Raw genomic sequence first — 21,102 nt, 5'->3', positions numbered from 1 at the left:
GTGCTGGATCAGTCTGGTTTAAAGACACCGTGCTGGATCAGTCTGGTTTAGAGACACCGTGCTGGATCAGTCTGGTTTAAAGACACCGTGCTGGATCAGTCTGGTTTAAAGACACCGTGCTGGATCAGTCTGGTTTAAAGACACCGTGCTGGATCAGTCTGGTTTAGAGACACCGTGCTGGATCAGTCTGGTTTAGAGACACCGTGCTAGATCAGTCTGGTTTAGAGACACCGTGCTAGATCAGTCTGGTTTAAAGACACCGTGCTGGATCAGTCTGGTTTAAAGACACCGTGCTGGATCAGTCTGGTTGAGCCCTAAGACAACAGCATAGCAAGGCAGCAACACTACTTAGAGCCCTAAGACAACAGCATAGCAAGGCAGCAACACTAGTTAGAGCCCTAAGACAACAGCATAGCAAGGCAGCAACACTAGTTAGAGCCCTAAGACAACAGCATAGCAAGGCAGCAACACTAGTTAGAGCCCTAAGACAACAGCATAGCAAGGCAGCAACACAACATGACAACAACTGATCTGCCTCAGCGCTAGTTACTATTTTAGTGCTCAACAGCTGTATGTCACAGCTGTCATTTCGATCACTGCTTCGCTTTGGCCCAGGTGTTATATTGTGACGTTCGGTGACTCCAAAGGATTCCCAAAGAAGACAAGTATTTTCACTGGGGATATGTTTAGTTTTTTGGCGGGGGGGGGGGGGGGGGATAAAGTTGAGCTGTTTTATATAATAATAAAAAAAATTAAAAATCATTGGTTTCATATGATTTCTGATTTTTACAGTATGTTCTAATCTAATCAATTCACACTCTGTTCCACTCCTGAAATCAACCCATACACCCTACACTATATACACCAACAATACCTGAAATCAACCCATACACCCTACATTATATACACCAACAATACCTGAAATCAACCCATACACCCTACATTATATACACCAACAATACCTGAAATCAACCCATACACCCTACACTATATACACCAACAATACCTGAAATCAACCCATACACCCTACACTATATACACCAACAATACCTGAAATCAACCCATACACCCTACATTATATACACCAACAATACCTGAAATCAACCCATACACCCTACACTATATACACCAACAATACCTGAAATCAACCCATACACCCTACATTATATACACCAACAATACCTGAAATCAACCAATAACACTGCTTCTTTTATGTTATCTTTTAATGCATTTGTTTTCAAGCTTCCATCACTTGAGGGTTGGACATTTTACAGAGAAGGTGACATTGCATGTACAGAGATGTATACAACATTAGTCTGGTGTGTTGAAAGAGGCTGTTCCGTCACTTTAGGGTGCACAATGCACTTTTGTGCATTGTGAAAAGATGGCTATAATGAACAGTGTTGTAGTGTGTGAAGAGGAGACTGTTATATAACACAGCTGTTTGGAGACGGATGCATGACTTCCGGGTTGTGCCAGAAAATGAACGTTTTTTTTCTCTCACTATAGTGATGTAGTGTGAATGGTTAAAAGGCAGCGGAGGAGGCAGACCGAGAACCCGACCGAGGCTCAGGCTGGCCCCCACCCTGCCACTAGGATGACAGGAGGTCCTGCCAAACGTGGTGCCCCTGGAGTTGCCTGAAGGGCCTTTAGAAGTCAGGGCCCTCCTTCTTTAGGGCCTTGTAGTCTGTGTTGACGGCCACCAACTGCGGAAGGAGAGAATACATTTAATTCACTTAAATTAATCAGCCTGTCTTTAGGAAAGCACATGCAGACACTGTGTGTGTGTGTGTGTTTCATGGACAGTGTTGTGTGTGTGTGTTTCCTGGACAGTGTTGTGTGTGTGTGTGTATGTTTCATGGACAGTGTTGTGTGTGTGTGTTTGTGTTTTCTGGACAGTGTTGTGTGTGTGTCTGTTTTTCATAGACAGTGCTGTGTGTGTGTGTGTGTTTCCTGGACAGTGCTGTGTGTGTGTGTGTGTGTGTTTCCTGGACAGTGCTGTGTGTGTGTGTGTGTGTGTTTCCTGGACAGTGCTGTGTGTGTGTGTGTGTGTGTTTCCTGGACAGTGCTGTGTGTGTGTGTGTGTGTTTCCTGGACAGTGTTGTGTGTGTGTGTGTGTTTCCTGGACAGTGGTGTGTGTGTGTGTGTGTGTGTTTCATGGACTGTGTGTGTGTGTGTGTGTGTTTCATTGGACAGTGCTGTGTGTGTGTGTTTCCTGGACAGTGTTGTGTGTGTGTGTGTGTGTGTGTGTGTGTGTGTGTGTTTCATGGACAGTGTTGTGTCTGTGTGTGTGTGCGTTTCATGGACAGTGTTGTGTGTGTGTGTGTGTGTGTGTGTGTTTCATGGACAGTGTTGTGTGTGTGTGTGTGTTTCATGGACAGTGCTGTGTGTGTGTGTGTGTGTGTGTCTGTTTTTCATAGACAGTGCTGTGTGTGTGTGTGTGTTTCCTGGACAGTGCTGTGTGTGTGTGTGTGTGTGTTTCCTGGACAGTGCTGTGTGTGTGTGTGTGTGTTTCCTGGACAGTGTTGTGTGTGTGTGTGTGTTTCCTGGACAGTGGTGTGTGTGTGTGTGTGTGTGTTTCATGGACTGTGTGTGTGTGTGTGTGTTTCATTGGACAGTGCTGTGTGTGTGTGTTTCCTGGACAGTGTTGTGTGTGTGTGTGTGTGTGTGTGTGTGTTTCATGGACAGTGCTGTGTGTGTGTTTCATGGACAGTGTTGTGTCTGTGTGTGTGTGCGTTTCATGGACAGTGTTGTGTGTGTGTGTGTGTGTGTTTCATGGACAGTGTTGTGTGTGTGTGTGTGTGTGTGTGTGTTTCATGGACAGTGTTGTGTGTGTGTGTGTGTTTCATGGACAGTGCTGTGTGTGTGTGTGTGTGTGTGTGTTTCATGGACAGTGCTGTGTGTGTGTGTTTGTGTTTCCTGGACAGTGTGTGTGTTTCATGGACAGTGGTGTGTGTGTGTGTGTGTGTTTCCTGGACAGTGTTGTGTGTGTGTGTTTCATGGACAGTGTTGTGTGTGTGTGTGTTTCATGGACAGTGTTTGTGTGTGTGTGTGTGTGTGTGTTTCCTGGACAGTGTTGTGTGTGTGTGTGTGTGTGTGTGTTTCATTGGACAGTGCTGTGTGTGTGTGTGTGTGTTTCATGGACAGTGGTGTGTGTGTGTGTGTGTGTGTGTGTTTCATGGACAGTGGTGTGTGTGTGTGTGTGTGTGTTTCATGGACAGTGTTGTGTGTGTGTGTGTGTGTGTGTTTCATGGACAGTGCTGTGTGTGTGTGTGTGTGTGTGTTTCATGGACAGTGGTGTGTGTGTGTTTCCTGGACAGTGTTGTGTGTGTGTGTGTGTTTCATTGGACAGTGCTGTGTGCGTGTGTGTGTGTGTTTCATGGACAGTGTTGTGTGTGTGTGTGTGTTTCATGGACAGTGTTTGTGTGTGTGTGTGTGTGTGTGTGTTTCCTGGACAGTGTTGTGTGTGTGTGTGTGTGTGTGTGTGTGTGTGTGTGTGTTTCATTGGACAGTGCTGTGTGTGTGTGTGTGTGTTTCATGGACAGTGCTGTGTGTGTGTGTGTGTGTTTCATGGACAGTGCTGTGTGTGTGTGTGTGTTTCATGGACAGTGTTGTGTGTGTGTGTTTCCTGGACAGTGTTGTGTGTGTGTGTGTGTGTTTCATGGACAGTGTTGTGTGTGTGTGTGTGTGTTTCATGGACAGTGCTGTGTTTGTGTGTGTGTGTGTGTGTTTCCTGGACCGTGTTGTGTGTGTGTTTCGTATGTGTGTGTGTTTCATGGACAGTGTTGTGTGTGTGTGTGTGTGTGTGTTTCATGGACAGTGCTGTGTTTGTGTGTGTGTGTGTGTGTTTCCTGGACAGTGTTGTGTGTGTGTTTCGTATGTGTGTATGTGTGTGTGTTTCATGGACAGTACAGGACTACACACACAGAGGGATTACAGGGTTTTGCGTCGCCACTGATTATTTTCTGTCTCCATGTTTTCCTTGATTGGTCAGCTGTCAGCCCCTCATCTCCACCCTTCCTCCTCCCTTCCCCTCATCCTCTCCTCCCCTCATCCTCATCCTATCCTCCCCTCATCCCCTCATCCTCTCCTCCCCTCATCCTCTCCTCATTCCTGTTATTGTCGGGGAATCCAGTGGAATGTTGATGTTAGACCTTTGCCTGTTGTAGAGAATTAAACATGGGGAGTGTTGTGACCTTTCATCAAGTATGACGTTCACTACGGCTGCCACACACACACACACACACACACACACACACACACACAGTTTAACTACAGCCTTGAAAAACCCACACACAGTTTCTGTTGGAATAACACCCAGCCAGTCAGACCCTCCTGTGGGGATTCATACAGTTTGTGTTTCTCTTGTTTAATATGATCATTAGCTGTCTGAGGTGATGCTCCTTGTTTGACGTATGTGTACGTGGATTCAGGAAAATAACACCACAAAGTCTATTGTGTTGGAGAATATAAATGCTTCGATTTGTTATGAGAGGAAAGTAAGTTAGAGAATAGAGAGCCTTCAAAACCGCTTTATGAGAACAAATGGAAAGATGGAAAGATGTTGTCAGTCTGGATTAGTTTGGCCGTGTCAGTCTGGATTGGTTTGGCCGTGTCAGTCTGGATTGGTTTCAGCCGTGTCAGCCTGGATTGGTTTCAGCCGTGTCAGCCTGGATTGGTTTGGCCGTGTCGCTCTGGATTGGTTTGGCCGTGTCACTCTGGATTGGTTTGGCCGTGTTGCTCTGGATTGGTTTGGCCGTGTCACTCTGGATTGGTTTGGCCGTGTCACTCTGGATTGGTTTGGCCGTGTCACTCTGGATTGGTTTGGCCGTGTCGCTCTGGATTGGTTTGGCCGTGTCGCTCTGGATTGGTTTGGGCCGTGTCGCTCTGGATTGGTTTGGGCCGTGTCGCTCTGGATTGGTTTGGGCCGTGTCGCTCTGGATTGGTTTGGGCCGTGTCGCTCTGGATTGGTTTGGGCCGTGTCGCTCTGGATTGGTTTGGGCCGTGTCGCTCTGGATTGGTTTGGGCCGTGTCGCTCTGGATTGGTTTGGGCCGTGTCGCTCTGGATTGGTTTCGGCCGTGTCGCTCTGGATTGGTTTGGCCGTGTCAGCCTGGATTGGTTTGGTCGTTTTGGATTGGTTTGGCCGTGTCGCTCTGGATTGGTTTGGCCGTGTAGTGAACGTAATGAGTTCAGCGGTGGAGTGCCACAGTCTAGGTCTGTCACCCCAATGGTACCCTATTCCCTATATAGTGCACTACTTTAGACCAGGGCCCTATTCCCTATATAGTCCACTACTTTAGACCAGAGCCCTATTCCCTATATAGTGACTACTTTAGACCAGAGCCCTATTCCCTGCATAGTGCACTACTTTAGACCAGAACCCTATTCCCTATATAGTACACTACTTTAGACCAGGGCCCTATTCCCTATATAGTGCACTACTTTAGACCAGGGCCCTATTCCCTATATAGTGCACTACTTTAGACCAGAGCCCTATTCCCTATATAGTGCACTACTTTAGACCAGGGCCCTATTCCCTATATAGTGCACTACTTATAGTGCACTACAGAGGGCCCTATATAGTGCACTACTTTAGACCAGAGCCCTATTCCCTATATAGTGCACTACTTTAGACCAGGGCCCTATTCCCTATATAGTGCACTACTTTAGACCAGGGCCCTATTCCCTATATAGTGCACTACTTTAGACCAGGGCCCTATTCCCTATATAGTGCACTACTTTAGACCAGGGCCCTATTCCCTATATAGTGCACTACTTTAGAGTGCACCAGGGCCCTATTCCCTATATAGTGCACTACTTTAGACCAGGGCCCTATTCCCTATATAGTGCACTACTTTAGACCAGGGCCCTATTCCCTATATAGTGCACTACTTTAGACCAGGGCCCTATTCCCTATATAGTGCACTACTTTAGACCAGGGCCAGGGCCCTATTCCCTATATTGTGCACTACTACTTTAGACCAGGGCCCTATTCCCTATATAGTGCACTACTTTAGACCAGGGCCCTATTCCCTATATAGTGCACTACTTTAGACCAGGGCCGTATTCCCTATATTGTGCACTACTATAGACCAGGGCCCTATTCCCTATATAGTGCACTACTTTAGACCAGGGCCCTATTCCCTATATAGTGCACTACTTTAGACCAGGGCCCTATTCCCTATATAGTGCACTACTTTAGACCAGGGCCCTATTCCCTATATAGTGCACTACTTTAGACCAGGGCCCTATTCCCTATATAGTGCACTACTTTAGACCAGCAGTGAACTATTTTTTTAGGTGCACTATGTCGGGAATAAGGTGCCTTTTGGGACAAAGTCCTGAGGTGTAGTGATTCTGTGGGTGTGAAGAGGAGGGGAGGATATTCACCTTGTACTGAGAGGAGGGGAGGATATTCACCTTATACTGAGAGGAGGGGAGGATATTCACCTTGTACTGATAGGAGGGGACGATATTCACCTTGTACTGAGAGGAGGTGAGGAGATTCACCTTGTACTGAGAGGAGGGGAGGATATTCACCTTGTACTGAGAGGGGAGGATATTCACCTTTTACTGATAGGAGGGGAGGATTTTCATCTTTTACTGAGAGGAGGGGAGGATATTCCTGTTATTTGAGAGGATATTCACATTCTCTGAGAGGGGGGGGGATATTCACCTTGTACTGAGAGGAGGTGAGGATATTCACCTTGTACTGAGAGTGGAGGATATTCACCTTTTACTGAGAGGTGGGAGGGTATTCACCTTGTACTGAGAGTGGAGGATATTCACCTTTTACTGAGAGGTGGGAGGATATTCACCTTGTACTGAGAGGAGGGGAGGATAGTCATATTCTCTGATAGGAGGGGAGGATATTCACCTTGTACTGAGAGGAGGGGAGGATATTCACCTTGTACTGAGAGGAGGGGAGGATATTCACCTTGTACTGAGAGTGGAGGATATTCACCTTTTAAGGATAGGAGGGGGGATCTTCATATTTTACTGGAGGGAGGGGAGGATATTTACATTCTTTGAGAGGATATTCACATTCTCTGAGAGGGGGGGGGGGGGTATTCACCTTTATACTGAGAGGAGGGAAGGATATTCACCTTGTACTGAGAGGAGGGAAGGATATTCACCTTGTACTTAGAGGAGGGGAGGATATTCACCTTGTACTGAGAGGAGGGGAGGATATTCACCTTGTACTGAGAGGGGAGGATATTCACCTTTTACTGATAGGAGGGGAGGATCTTCATCTTTTACTGAGAGGAGGGGAAGATATTCACCTTTTACTGATAGGAGGGGAGGATCTTCATCTTTTACTGAGAGGAGGGGAGGATATTCACCTTGTACTGAGAGGAGGGGAGGATATTCACCTTTTACTGAGAGGAGGGGAGGATATTCACCTTGTACTGAGAGTGGAGGATATTCACCTTTTACTGAGAGGTGGGAGGATATTCACCTTGTACTGAGAGGAGGGGAGGATAGTCACCTTGTACTGAGAGGAGGGGAGGATATTCACCTTGTACTGAGAGGAGGGGAGGATATTCACCTTGTACTGAGAGGAGGGGAGGATATTCACCTTGTACTGAGAGGAGGGGAGGATATTCACCTTGTACTGAGAGGAGGGGAGGATATTCACATTCTCTGAGAGGAGGGGAGGATATTCACCTTGTACTGAGAGGGGAGGATATTCACCTTTTACTGATAGGAGGGGAGGATCTTCATCTTTTACTGAGAGGAGGGGAGGATATTCACATTATTTGAGAGGATATTCACATTCTCTGAGAGGAGGAGAGGATATTCACCTTGTACTGAGAGGAGGGGAGGATATTCACCTTGTACTGAGAGGAGGATATTCACCTTGTACTGAGAGGTGGGAGGATATTCACCTTGTACTGAGAGGAGGGGAGGATATTCACCTTGTACTGAGAAGAGGGGAGGATATTCACCTTGTACTGAGAGGAGGGGAGGATATTCACCTTGTACTGAGAGGAGGGGAGGATCTTCATCTTTTACTGAGAGGAGTGGAGGATATTCGCATTCTTTGAGAGGATATTCACATTCTCTGAGAGGAGGGGAGGATGTTCACATTGTACTGAGAGGAGGGAGGGATATTCTCATTCTCTGAGAGGGGAGGATATTCACATTCTTTGAGAGGATATTCACATTCTCTGAGAGGAGGAGAGGTTATTCACATTCTCTGAAAGGAGGGGAGGATATTCACATTCTCTGATAGGAGGGGAGGATATTCACATTCTTTGAGAGGATATTCACATTCTCTGAGAGGAGGAGAGGTTATTCACATTCTCTGAAAGGAGGGGAGGATATTCACATTCTCTGAAAGGAGGGGAGGATATTCACATTCTCTGAAAGGAGGGGAGGATATTCACATTCTCTGGGAGGATATTCACATTCTCTGAAAGGAGGGGAGGATATTCACATTCTCTGAGAGGAGGGGAGGATATTATCCTTGTACTGAGAGGAGGAGAAGAGATATTCACCTTGTACTGATAGTTTGGACCGTATGTGTTCCAAGGCTCAGGATTGTTCTTTCTGTTCCAGCTGGAAGAAGAAAGGAGGATAGGCCAGGCGGGGGGAGAGAGAAATATGATGAGTTGAGGTGAGGTTAAGGCAATAGACATCGATAGAGGACTCGTCTTTATAGCTGTGCCATTTCATAGCGTCATGAAAGCACGGGTTAGCGCCTTTTGAAGCGATGTCCATTTTGAAGAAGTACATTTCCTTCTTCACGATTTGGCTGATCCCTCCTGATGACCCGGTTTGACATGACTCCAACAGGGAGTTTGACACATACAACAACACAGAGTTACACATGGAATAAACAAACATACAATGGTGCTGCCCATGCTAATACTGCCTTTTGGGTAGGGTACTTTCTAAAAGTAATCTGTTAGTTACTAGTTACCCGTAATCAATTAATTGTAATGTAACGTTTGGATTACCCAAACTCGGTAACGTAATCTGATTACATTCCGTTACTTTTAGATTACTTTCCTTTTAAGAGGCATTAGAAGAAGACAAAAATGTTTGTTACCAATTGAACGACATCTATTGCAGGATAAATCTATGTTAATGTTAAAGGGACATGCTTAACACCCCGGCCATCCTACAATCCTAAACTAGATCCCCTCAATCTCACACAAATCATCAAGGAACCTACCAGGTACAACCCTAAATCCTTAACCATGGGCAACCCTCTTAGATATCATCCTGACCAACCTGCCCTCTAAATACATCAATGCTGTCTTCAACCAGGATCTCAGCAAACACTGCCTCATTGCCTGCGTGCTTACTGGGTCTGTTGTCAAACGACCACCCCTCATCACTGTCAAACACTCCCTTAAACACGTCTGTGAGCAGGCCTTTCTAATCGACCTGGCCCTGGTATCCTGGAAGGATATTGACCTCATTCCTCATCCGTAGAGGATGCCTGGTTGCTCTTCAAAAGTGCTTTCCTCTCCATCTTAAATAAGCATGCCCCATTCAAAAAATGTAGAACTAAGAACAGATATAGCCCTTGGTTCACCCCAGACTTGACTGCCCTTGACCAGCACAAAAACATCCTGTGGCGTTCTGCATTAGCATTGAATAGCCCCCCGATATGGAACTTTTCAGGAAAGTCAGGAAAAAAAATACTCAGTCAATTAAGAAAGCTAAGGCTAGCTTTTTCGGACAGAAATGTGCTTCCTGTAGCACAATTCCAAAATGTTCTGGGACACTGTAAAGCCCATGGAGAATAAGAGCACCTCCTCCCAGCTGCCCACTGCACTGAGGATAGGGAAGACTGTCACCACCGATAAATCTAAGATGATCGATAATTTCAATAAGCATTTTTCCACGGCTGGCCATGCTTTCCACCTGGCTACCCCTACCCCGGCCAACATCTCAGCACCGCCTGCAGCAACTTGCCCAACCACTTCTCCTTCACCCAAGTCCAGACAGCTGATGTTCTGAAAGAGCTGCAAAATCCGGATCCCAACAAATCATTTGGGCTAGACAATCTGGACCCTCTCTTTCTAAAATGATCTGCAGAAAATGTTGCAACCTCTATTACTAGCCTGTTCAACCTCTCTTTAATTTCCTCTGAGATCCCCCAAAGATTGGAAAGCTGCCGTGGTCATCCCACTCTTCAAAGGGGGAGACACTTTTCTGTTATATACCTGTATCCATCCTGCCCTGCCTTTTCTAAAATCTTTTAAAGCCAAGTCAATAAATAGATCACCGACCATTTTGAATCCCACCGTACCTCGCTATGCAATCTGGTTTCCGAGCTGGTCATGGGTGCACCTCAGCCACGCTCAAGGTCCTAAAGGGTATCATAACCACCATCGATAAAAGACAGTACTGTGCAGCCGTCTTCATCGACCTGGCCAAGGCTTTCGACTCTGTCAGTCTTTGTTCTTATCGGCAGACTCAATAGCCTTGGTTTCTCAAATGACTGCCTCGCCTAGTTCACCAACTACTTCTCAGATAGAGTTCAGTGTAACAAATCGGAGGTCCTGTTGTCCAGACCTCTGGCAGTCTCTATGGGGGTGCCATAGGGTTCAATTCTCGGACCAACTCTTTTCTCTGTATATACTCTATCAATGATGTCGCTCTTGCTGCTGGTGATTCTCTGATCCACCCCTACGCAGACGACACCATTCTGTATACATCTGGCCCTTCTTTGGACACTGTTCTTTGGACACAAACCTCCAAACAAGCTTCAACGCCATACAACACTCCTTCCGTGGCCTCCAACTGCTTTTAAATGCTTATAAAACTAAGTGCATGCTGCCCACGCCCTCCTGTCCGACTAGCATCACTACTCTGGACGGTTCTGACCTAAAATATGTGGACAACTACAAATACCTAGGTGTCTGGTTAGACTGAAAACTCTCCTTCCAGACTCCCATTAAGCATCTCCAATCCAAAATTAAATCTAGAATCGGCCTCCTTCACTCATGCCGCCAAACATACCCTTGTAAAACTGACTATCCTACCGATCCTTGACTTCGGCGATGTCATTTACAAAATAGCTCCCAACATTCTACTCAGCAAACTGGATGTAGTCTATCACAGTGCCATCCGTTTTATCACCAAAGCCTCATATACTACCCACCCCTGCGACCTGTATGCTCTCGTTGGTTGGCCCTCACTACATATCCGTCACCAAACACACTGGCTCCAGGTCATCTGTAAGTCTTTGCTAGGTAAAGCCCCGCCTTATCTCAGCTCACTGGTCACCATAACACCCACCCGTAGCACGTGCTCCAGCAGGTATATCTCACTGGTCATCCCCAAAGCCAACACTTCCTTTGGCCGCCTTACCTTCCAGTTCTCTGCTGCCAATGACTGGAACGAATTGCGAAAAATGTCTGAAGCTGGAGTCTTATATCTCCCCTCTAACTTTTATCATCAGTTGTCAGAGCAGCTTACCGATCACTGTACCTGTACACAGCCAATCTGTAAATAGCACACCCGACTACCTCATCCCCATATTATTACTTACCCTCTTGCACCCTAGTATCTCTACTTGCACATCATCATCTGCACATCTATCACTCCAGTGTTAATGCTAAATTGTAATTATTTTTATCTCTAGGGCCTATTTATTGCCGATCTCCCTACTCTTCTACATTTGCACACACTGTATATAGATTTTTCTATTTTTCTTATTATTGACTGTGCGTTTGTTTATGTGTAACTCTGTTGTTTTTGTCGCACTGCTTTGCTTTATCTAGACCAGGTCGCAGTTGTAAATGAGAACTTCTTCTCACATGGCGTACCTGGTTCAATAAAGGTGAAATTATTGTTTTAACCATGTTTTGAGGCTATACAGTGTTTGTTGGCATTTACAAAGTTTACAAACATTGGGAGTAAAACGAGCTTGTGTGTGTGTGTGTGTACACATTTCTAAGTCCAAAAATAGATGTAGCAACTACAGATAGACTTAAAGGGGTAATCAAAAGTGTGAAAGTTTGAACATGTTTTCATTTGGCCTATGGATTTATTTATTTTATCAGGATGAATTAGATTGAGCAATAAAATACCCATTTTTATTCTATAGGCTGGGATCCTCACTATGCAGCTGTTATTCCATAGGCTGGGATCCACACTATGCAGCTGTTATTCTATAGGCTGGGATCCACACTATGCAGCTGTTATTCCATAGGCTGGGATCCACACTATGCAGCTGTTGTTCCATAGGCTGGGATCCACACTATGCAGCTGTTATTCTATAGGCTGGGATCCACACTATGCAGCTGTTATTCCATAGGCTGGGATCCACACAATGCAGCTGTTATTCTATAGGCTGGGATCCACACTATGCAGCTGTTATTCCACAGGCTGGGATCCACACTATGCAGTTGTTATTCCACAGGCTGGGATCCCCACTATGCAGCTGTTGGAAGAACACATTTTTCACTGGCTGCACACTGGTTTGAAAAACAATGATTGATAAGCAGCTTAAACTTCTTGAATTCAACCATTATTGGGTTCAAATTTAGATTTGTGAACAGCCATCCTCAACAACCACAATCCATAAAGCGTAAATAACTAAACGAGATAGCAGCAGTGTGATTCACATCAATGCGCTATGTAGATATAAAGTGATATCCGTATCGCCGTAGACTACACCACTGCTGTCATCCTTTCCTCCAAGCGTTTATTCAAGTTGTATAATCTTTGGATGCTGACAGCAGTCTCACCATTGGAAGACATAGCTTGGACTGTAGCCTACAAAAGCCTATTCCTGCTCTTCCCATGATCCATCAAAGACATTTGGTGTGTCATCATAGTGGTCTCTGACTTGTGGTCAGACTCACTCAGGGGGAACAAATTTATTTGAATGTCATTGAGAAAACAGAAGTGTCAAAGATTTTTATTTTTTTATTCCTTTCTGAATTTAAAAGTAATCCTCAAAGTAATCACCTAGTTTTTCAAAAGTATCTGTAATCTGATTACCATAATTTTTGCTGGTAATGGATTGCAGTTATCGTTTGTAATCCCTTACATGTAACAGATTACATGTAATCTGTTACTCCTCAACCCTGCTTTTTGGGAACTAGAGGCCTCTATAATTCTCTATGGGTTAAGACGGACAGTTATTGGCAGACTTCCTCTATTCTCTATGGGTTAAGACGGACAGTTATTGGCAGACTTCCTCTATTCTCTATGGGTTAAGACGGACAGTTATTGGCAGACTTCCTCTATTCTCTATGGGTTAAGACGGACAGTTATTGGCAGACTTCCTCTATAATTCTCTATGGGTTAAGACGGACAGTTATTGGCAGACTTCCTCTATTTATTCAGTAACTAAGTGTGGTTGTCCCAGTTCTGCACAGTCAAACTCAAACAAAGGCCCTCTCTAGAGTCTAGAGAATGTCTCTGCTCTCTATCATGTGTCCAATTAATAACAACGTTTAACAGACCAAAGGCACAGTGTCCAGAGAGTGTCCCAAAATAGGAATGACCACAGTGTTGATCTCAACGTAATAATGATGATGATGATGATGATATGTCAGTTTATTTTCTCATTCAAGCAAAAAAACTAAACAAGTGTCAATTCACAGGTAACGTTTTAGTCGTTACAGACACAGACTAATAAAATCCAGACTGAAAATGACAACTAAACACTGTGAAGGCAGTAGTGTAGGTTCTACCTGACATGGGGTCCCTTGGCCAGACGGATCAGATAGCAGGAAGCCCCAGCCATGCCCAGTACCAAGAAGAAGAACTGAGGGATGAGCTGAGAAGGAGGGAGAGGAAGGAAGGAAGCGTACATTGGTGTTAAATCCATATGTGAACGTATGTGTGTATTATTGACCTGCCTGTCACACATATATACACTACCGTTCAAAATGTCGCATTTTGTCGCATGGAGAAATTTCTGAGAACAAGAATAGACTGACGAGTTTCAGAAGAAAGTTATTTGTTTCCGGCCATTTTGAGCCTGTAATCAAACCCACAAATGTTGATGCTCCAGATACTCAACTAGTCTAAAGAAGGACAGTTTTATTGCTTCTTTAATCAGAACAACAGTTTTCAGCAGTGCTAACATAATTACAAAAGGGTTTTCTAATGATTTGATTGGCCTTTTAAAATGATAAACCTTGGATTATCTAACACAATGTGCCATTGGATACAGGAGTGATGGTTGCTGATAATGGGCCTCTGTACACCTATGTAGATATTCCATAGAAAATCTGCCGTTTCCAGCTACAATAGTCATTTACAACATTAACAATGTCTATACTCCATTTCTTATCAATTTATGTTATTTAATGGACAAAAAAATTGCTTTTCTTTCAAAAACAAGGACATTTCTAAATGACCCCAAACGTTTGAAATGTAATGTGTGTGTGTGTGTGTGTATATATATATATATATTGTGGCGGAAATATGGTATACACACAAACACACACTTTCTGTGGTTGTTATTCCTCTCCTGTCTCTGTCCTCCTCCATATGAATGAGTCAGATGGCCGTGTGAGGGGCTGAGGCTGTCAGCCTGGGTTGAGCCGGCAAGGACACTGGCATGGTAAGAGAGAAATTGATCCCTCACTAGCTCGCTCACTGCATGGTTCCCTGTGCTGTGCCAACCTCTTTCTCGCACCCACACACACACAGCTTCTCTCCGCTCCCTGCCTGGCTGCTTGTCAGTCTGAGTGACAGGATAAGACACTGTAGACTTCCAGGACAGCAGGGTGACGACGTTAAGAATAGATTGGATGTTGAAACATCAATTTAAACCATTTAAAGCAGGTGTGTGAGGGAGGGAGAGAGAGAGAGAGTATGATCTAGTTATTTTAATTAGATGTCCAGATTTGTATTTCTTCCCTCTGCTGTCAAATCATAACATGACAGGCTACTTGTGGCAGCACCAAGTGTGGGATGTTCCCCAATGATGGAAGGGGGGCCTGAGTGAAAAAGGTTTGGGAACCCCTTCCCTACAGTATAACCCACCCATTAAGTAATCAATTGGATGATCCATAAACGTGTGGCCCTATTTAGACATGATTTTAGGCCTCTGGGTTTTTCCATTCCATTTGCTATTATCAGCTTCCATTAGCTAGACTTTGTTGTGAGTTGTGTTTTTCTGTGAATAAATGAATTGTCAATAGGCTTCAAAACAAATAAATTGATCATGATAGCCTAATAATATAAATTGATCATGATAGGCTAATAATAAACTGGTGAATGCATTGCTTTCTCAGGTAGGTAAGTGGCAATATCAGGTGACTATTCAGTCAACAATTTTTGGGGCTCCCGAGTGGCACAGGGGTTGCATCTCAAGGCATTGCATCTCAGTGCAAGAGGCGACACTACAGTTCCTAGTTTGAATCCAGGTTGAATCACATCCGGCCGTGATTGGGAGTCCCGTAGGACGGCACAAAATTGGCTGAGCGTCGTCCGAGTTTGGCCGGGGTAGGCCGTCATTGTAAATAGGATTTTGTTCTTAACTGACTTGCCTAGATAAATAAAGGTTAAATTATTGTTTTATTTTTTAAAACATTGCTGAGGTAAATCTGACTCTAAGCCCTTTTGATAGACTAGGGGACTAGTTGACCAGAACGTGTGCACTATTTATATGTAATCCAGCCTCTGACAGTGTTTCAGTATATTAAGTCTAGGCGAGCAAGTTTTCTGGGCGGAAGACAGACACTCTCTTAGAAAGAAAGGTTCCATAGGAGAACCCTTTTTGGTTACAACCCTTTTGGTTTCCATCTAGAACCCTCGGTGGAAAGGGTTCTACACAGAACCTAAAAACATTCTAGCTGGAACCAAAAAGGGTTTTTCCTGGAACCAAAAAGGTTTCTTCAAAGGGTTTTCTTACGGGGACAACCAAAGAACCCTTTTAGGTTCTAGATTGCACCTTTTTTTGTGCAGGTCGATAGGGGAATAGTAGTGGGTTTGTGGCGGCCCTGTTTGAATACTTCAGGAATGCATCCTTCCTTTCTACCTTCCTTGAAGTAATCATAGATCTGAATGGGTTAGTATGGTGAAAGTTAAAGGATTCACCTATCTATAGATCTGTACCTCCAGGCAGTGGCGTATCCAGGGGAGTGGCCCACGGCCCATCCTGAAATCTGATTGGCCACTCCACAGCCCCCCCCCCCCCCCCCCCCCCGAAATTCTGAGATCTGATAGGTCGTCTCTGAATATATTGATAATTTTGACCAAGATGCACCGACAGCAGGACTCATCAATCTCGCGCCGGAGAAAGCATGCGAACAAGCGAAACAGCACCCCTCTGACTTCGTATGTGTAGCCTGTGTATCTGATGCTGTCTGGTCAAAAAGAGCATGACATGTCATATTGTTTTGGGTCGGACAGCAACAGATGGGGGCTGTTTGACTCACTCTCAGATACCTGCTCTGGTTAAATAGATTCAGCCTTTTACAAATTGAAGGACAATTGTGAATCATTGATAGACACGAATGAGAAATCATATTATACTTTCTTTTTTCTTTTTTACATTTAAATAATTTTTACTATGAAGCCGATAAAAGCATTTAATGCACAGGAGGTCCCATAAAAAATTAAAAAAGAGACCCTTCCGAATGTTACGGTATAATTCACACTCTGGATGGCACTTTCAAGGGAATTTACTGAAGTATGCTAACACAAGCATTGAATGTGTTGAACCATCATAATTATATAGAAAACATCCACCTCGCATCGATTATGGTTAAAAATGGCCTGGCCCCTCTAAACTGGGTCTGTGCCCCCACCTTGGCCACCGAATTCAAAAATGTTCTGGACATGCCACTGCCTCCAGGAACAAGGAAGGATTCATTTCTAAGCTTTTCAAACAGTGCCAGGGAACTGTCTTCTCTCTCTCTCGCTCTCTCTCTCTCGCTCTCTCGCTCTCTCGCTCTCTCGCTCTCTCGCTCTCTCGCTCTCTCTCTCTCACACACACACACACCAACAGGCAACTAGAAACCGATCGTGCTTATTCTGTGGGCTTGGTTCTATATTGTTGTTGCACTTATCCATGTGTTGGTAGACTGCCAAGTCAAACCCGTCGATCTAAGAATTTGGGTCACCGGCAGCTCTGTAGTGACACTAAAAATAAAGCGCCATCGTTGGGGCTTCTTAGCCTTTGGTGAATATATGTACTGTTCTGACCATTTTAATGGAAGTAGTTTGTTTTATCTTCGTATACAAACAAACTATAAGCTACACGTATTTAATAATATGTTATGAAGGGTATTAAACCAATCAGGTGACACGTTGGTATGTGAAAACCCAATCCTAGGCTGCAAATGCATAATGATCAGTCATTGAGCATTAATGGAATAATCTACCTCACATAATGAGGGTCAGCAGGGGTGTAAATAGTACTGAAATAAAGGTAAGGAGGTATAGGTGGAGAAAAACAACTACTCAAGTAAAAGTCTAAAGTAGCTCATTTTAAAAGTACTCAGAGTAAAAGTAATTTAGTTACTTTTAATATAAAGGTTACCTGAATTTTTTTTTACATATTTTCCCTGCATTACATTTCAAAAGGAAGATAGGAAATGTACGTAGAGTAGGAACTAAGCACATTTATTTTATGAGTTGTAACAATGCATCTGCATGTAAAAAAAATTATGAAGGATTAGTAAAAATAAAACATTATTTAAATAAAATATTCAAAGCAATTTAAATGTTTTGATGAATAAAAATGCAATACAAAATGAAGAGCATAAATTATAAAGTTGCCAGACTTTAAATCCTCATTTCACTGTTACTTGTCCATGGGACCGGCTGACACTCACTCACCCATTCACACTCACTCACTCACCCATTCACACTCACTCCCTCTTTCCCTCCCTCATTCAGTCTCTCACTCACAAACTCCCTTTTTCACTCACTGAAACATCCTAGTCAAGAAGTAGAAGTACTGTTACTTTAATGACATTTTACACAAGTAGACAAAAATGACAGTAACAGAAGTACTTATAGTTTGAGAGAGAGATTCTGCCCTACGTTGACATTCTCTATGATTATGAGACCATTAGCAATGTCTGGATTACTTTGTTCCCTTGTCCAATATTTATGGGCTGTGATTTCAGACAAGTTCAATTGGATTTCAGACTTGTTTCATGGTATTTATATTTAATGAAAGAGCAGTATAATGCACAATACAAGGGTAACGCTACCACAGAGCCGTCTTTGTTTATTCTCCTTGTAAACACGGGGGCTCACAGGGAAAAAACGTAGTCAAGAACCCGAACGTTGAAACCAGGGATGGACATGGAAGCTACCAATATAAATTCCTCTAATTCAAAGCATCAGGTCAAAATGATTTCCCTGACTGGGGGGTATCGAGCCCCCCCCCCCATTTCCACCCCTGATTTCTAAATGTGTCACAGATTGAACCAGATTCAAATCAACTTACCCCTGGATGTTTCTTAGCATGCGTAATCACTGTCCTAATCGGCATGTTTATCCCAGATCCTACAACACCTACACACACAAATAAACAAAAGTCCAACAAAATGTAAATACAAACTAATGATATTTTCTACGAAGTCTCTAATGCTTTTGTGTCCATGTGAAAGCAGCTCCCTGTGTAGATATATGTACAGCAGAGTTGTGTTTGAACCAGTCTGTTTCTGTCTGCAGCAATGGAGAGAGAGAACAAGGACCTGTTGTAAGTCCTCCCTGCTCCGTAGAGCCAGAAGGGGGTCAGGGGAACGGGCAGGGAGGGGAGGGGTGAGGGAGGACAAAGGTAGGGTGAGGTAGGGTAGGACGGGTGAGGGAGGGAGGGAGGAGGAGGGGTGAGTGAGGACAAAGGGAGGGTGAGGTAGGGTAAGATGGGGGAGGGAGGGGGAGGGGTGAGTGAGGACGAAGGGAGGGTGAGTGAGGGTAAGACGGGGGAGGGAGAGAAGGTTAGCTAAATCCCTATAATCACATCGGCTCTGGAAGGGGCCAACCAGACCTGGGTTCAAAAAGTATTTAAAAATCATTCAAATACTTTGAGCTTTGACTTGCCTGGCGTGCCAGATGGGTGGGGTTTAAATTTTAATTGGTTTTCTATTGGTTCCGTTGCAATAGGCAAGCTGAGTCAAGCACAGCTAAAGTATTTCAAATTATTTCAAGTACTATTTGAATCCAGGCCAGAGGCTAACACAGGCCACTCGCTGTACGATTTCATCTAAGCTGTTCTTTTATAGGGTTTGTTGAGTTCATATTAACTTTTAAGTATATCCCTTTTAGGTCACAGTGTACCTAGTGCTAATGCAGACATGGAAAACAAAACCAATACACTCATCTCGTGTCGTATTTGTTGAATCTATGTCATGCCTATTATTCTATTCTTGGTTGGGCATAAGCTGGCAGAGAGGGTGACATTCATTGTACTTTTACAAGATGGGTAGCAAATTGTATTCTAGAAAGTGGTGTACTGGGAATATAAGTGAGTAAGTAAGTCTTGTCAGAGCCATCTCCTGTTTCTTTGTTGTTGTTGCATTGGTGCAGTTTGATGTACTGTAGAAATACACGCCCTTACCTCAAATCCATCTCTTTAATGCTGAGTGAGAGAGGCATCGGGTCTATTTTTTTTTTTTGTATTTGGTATGTCTCGACCAGGGATCGAACCCCCAACTTTCCAATCTCAGGACAGACACTGACTTGGTAATGAGAATATACACAGTGAATATGTGATGCGGCCTGATGATGTAATATTAGGCAGTAAGCAGGGTCTGATGTTAACATCCCAACAGGAAAAGGTGTGTGTGTGTGCGTGCGCGTGTGCATCACCTGTGGTACGGCTCACAGTACTTGTCAGATGGAAAGGTAGATAATTGTGTCGTTTTGTCGAGCTTTGCATTTTGGAAAGTTAATTACTTTACTGGTGTTAAGGAACTTAAAGGTCTGCAATCGCTGCATTACTGGCCAATCAATGGCTATTATCATCCCTGGTCACTAAGGTCATACCTCGGGAGAAATAGATCCTGTCCAGACAGCCTGACACAACCGGACAGAGAGAGACACAGTGACACGGTGCTATAAAATAAAATAGAATCTGTCCAGACAGCCTGACACAACCGGACAGAGAGAGACACAGTGACACGGTGCTATAAAATAAAATAGAATCTGTCCAGACAGCCCGACCCAACCGGACAGAGAGAGACACAGTGACACGGTGCTATAAAATAGAATCTGTCCAGACAGCCCGACCCAACTGGACAGAGAGATACACAGTGACACGGTGCTATAAAATAAAATATAATCTGTCCAGACAGCCTGACACAACCGGACAGAGAGAGACACAGTGACACAGTGCTATAAAATAAAATAGAATCTGTCCAGACAGCCTGACACAACCGGACAGAGAGATACACAGTGACACGGTGCTATAAAATAAAATAGAATCTGTCCAGACAGCCTGACACAACCGGACAGAGAGAGACACAGTGACACAGTGCTATAAAATAGAATCTGTCCAGACAGCCTGACACAACCGGACAGAGAGATACACAGTGACACGGTGCTATAAAATAAAATAGAATCTGTCCAGACAGCCTGACACAACTGGACAGAGAGATACACAGTGACACGGTGCTATAAAATAAAATAGAATCTGTCCAGACAGCCTGACACAACCGGACAGAGAGAGACACAGTGACACAGTGCTATAAAATAGAATCTGTCCAGACAGCCTGACACAACCGGACAGAGAGATACACAGTGACACGGTGCTATAAAATAAAATAGAATCTGTCCAGACAGCCTGACACAACTGGACAGAGAGATACACAGTGACACGGTGCTATAAAATAAAATAGAATCTGTCCAGACAGCCTGACACAACCGGACAGAGAGATACACAGTGACACGGTGCTATAAAATAAAATAGAATCTGTCCAGACAGCCCGACCCAACTGGACAGAGAGATACACAGTGAGACGGTGCTATAAAATAAAATATAATCTGTCCAGACAGCCTGACACAACCGGACAGAGAGAGACACAGTGACACAGTGCTATAAAATAAAATAGAATCTGTCCAGACAGCCTGACACAACCGGACAGAGAGATACACAGTGACACGGTGCTATAAAATAAAATAGAATCTGTCCAGACAGCCTGACACAACCGGACAGA

The 21,102-nt window shown here is 44.2% G+C and overlaps 1 protein-coding gene across 1 annotated transcript; it reads right to left on the bottom strand.

Moving 5' to 3' along the window:
• Positions 1-1,254: 1,254 nt before the first annotated feature.
• LOC139369930 (cytochrome c oxidase subunit NDUFA4-like) lies at positions 1,255-18,620 on the bottom strand. The gene is made up of 4 exons (XM_071109214.1): positions 18,393-18,620; positions 13,669-13,754; positions 8,503-8,563; positions 1,255-1,706 (listed from the first exon to the last, which is right to left on the bottom strand). Exons 1-4 carry the CDS (start codon positions 18,435-18,437, stop codon positions 1,650-1,652), a joined length of 249 nt encoding a protein of 82 aa, XP_070965315.1. The 5' UTR covers positions 18,438-18,620; the 3' UTR covers positions 1,255-1,649.
• Between the last annotated feature and the right edge of the window lie 2,482 nt (positions 18,621-21,102).

This window comes from Oncorhynchus clarkii, chromosome 17, assembly GCF_045791955.1.
Source record: "Oncorhynchus clarkii lewisi isolate Uvic-CL-2024 chromosome 17, UVic_Ocla_1.0, whole genome shotgun sequence".
In the NCBI taxonomy this organism is placed as follows: domain Eukaryota; kingdom Metazoa; phylum Chordata; class Actinopteri; order Salmoniformes; family Salmonidae; genus Oncorhynchus; species Oncorhynchus clarkii.
The sequence above is the reverse complement of the archived record's forward strand: the minus strand, read 5'-3'. Positions and strand labels throughout refer to the sequence as shown.

Excerpts from the sequence above, each read along its gene's own strand:
- LOC139369930 (XM_071109214.1), bottom strand. The coding sequence starts at position 18,437 with ATGCCGATTAGGACAGTGATTACGCATGCTAAGAAACATCCAGGG. Across the intron at positions 13,755-18,392 it reads ATGCTAAGAAACATCCAGGG|CTCATCCCTCAGTTCTTCTT; the intron begins GTAAGTTGATTT and ends CCTCCTTCTCAG. Across the intron at positions 1,707-8,502 it reads GTCCAAACTATCAGTACAAG|TTGGTGGCCGTCAACACAGA; the intron begins GTGAATATCTCT and ends CTCCTTCCGCAG.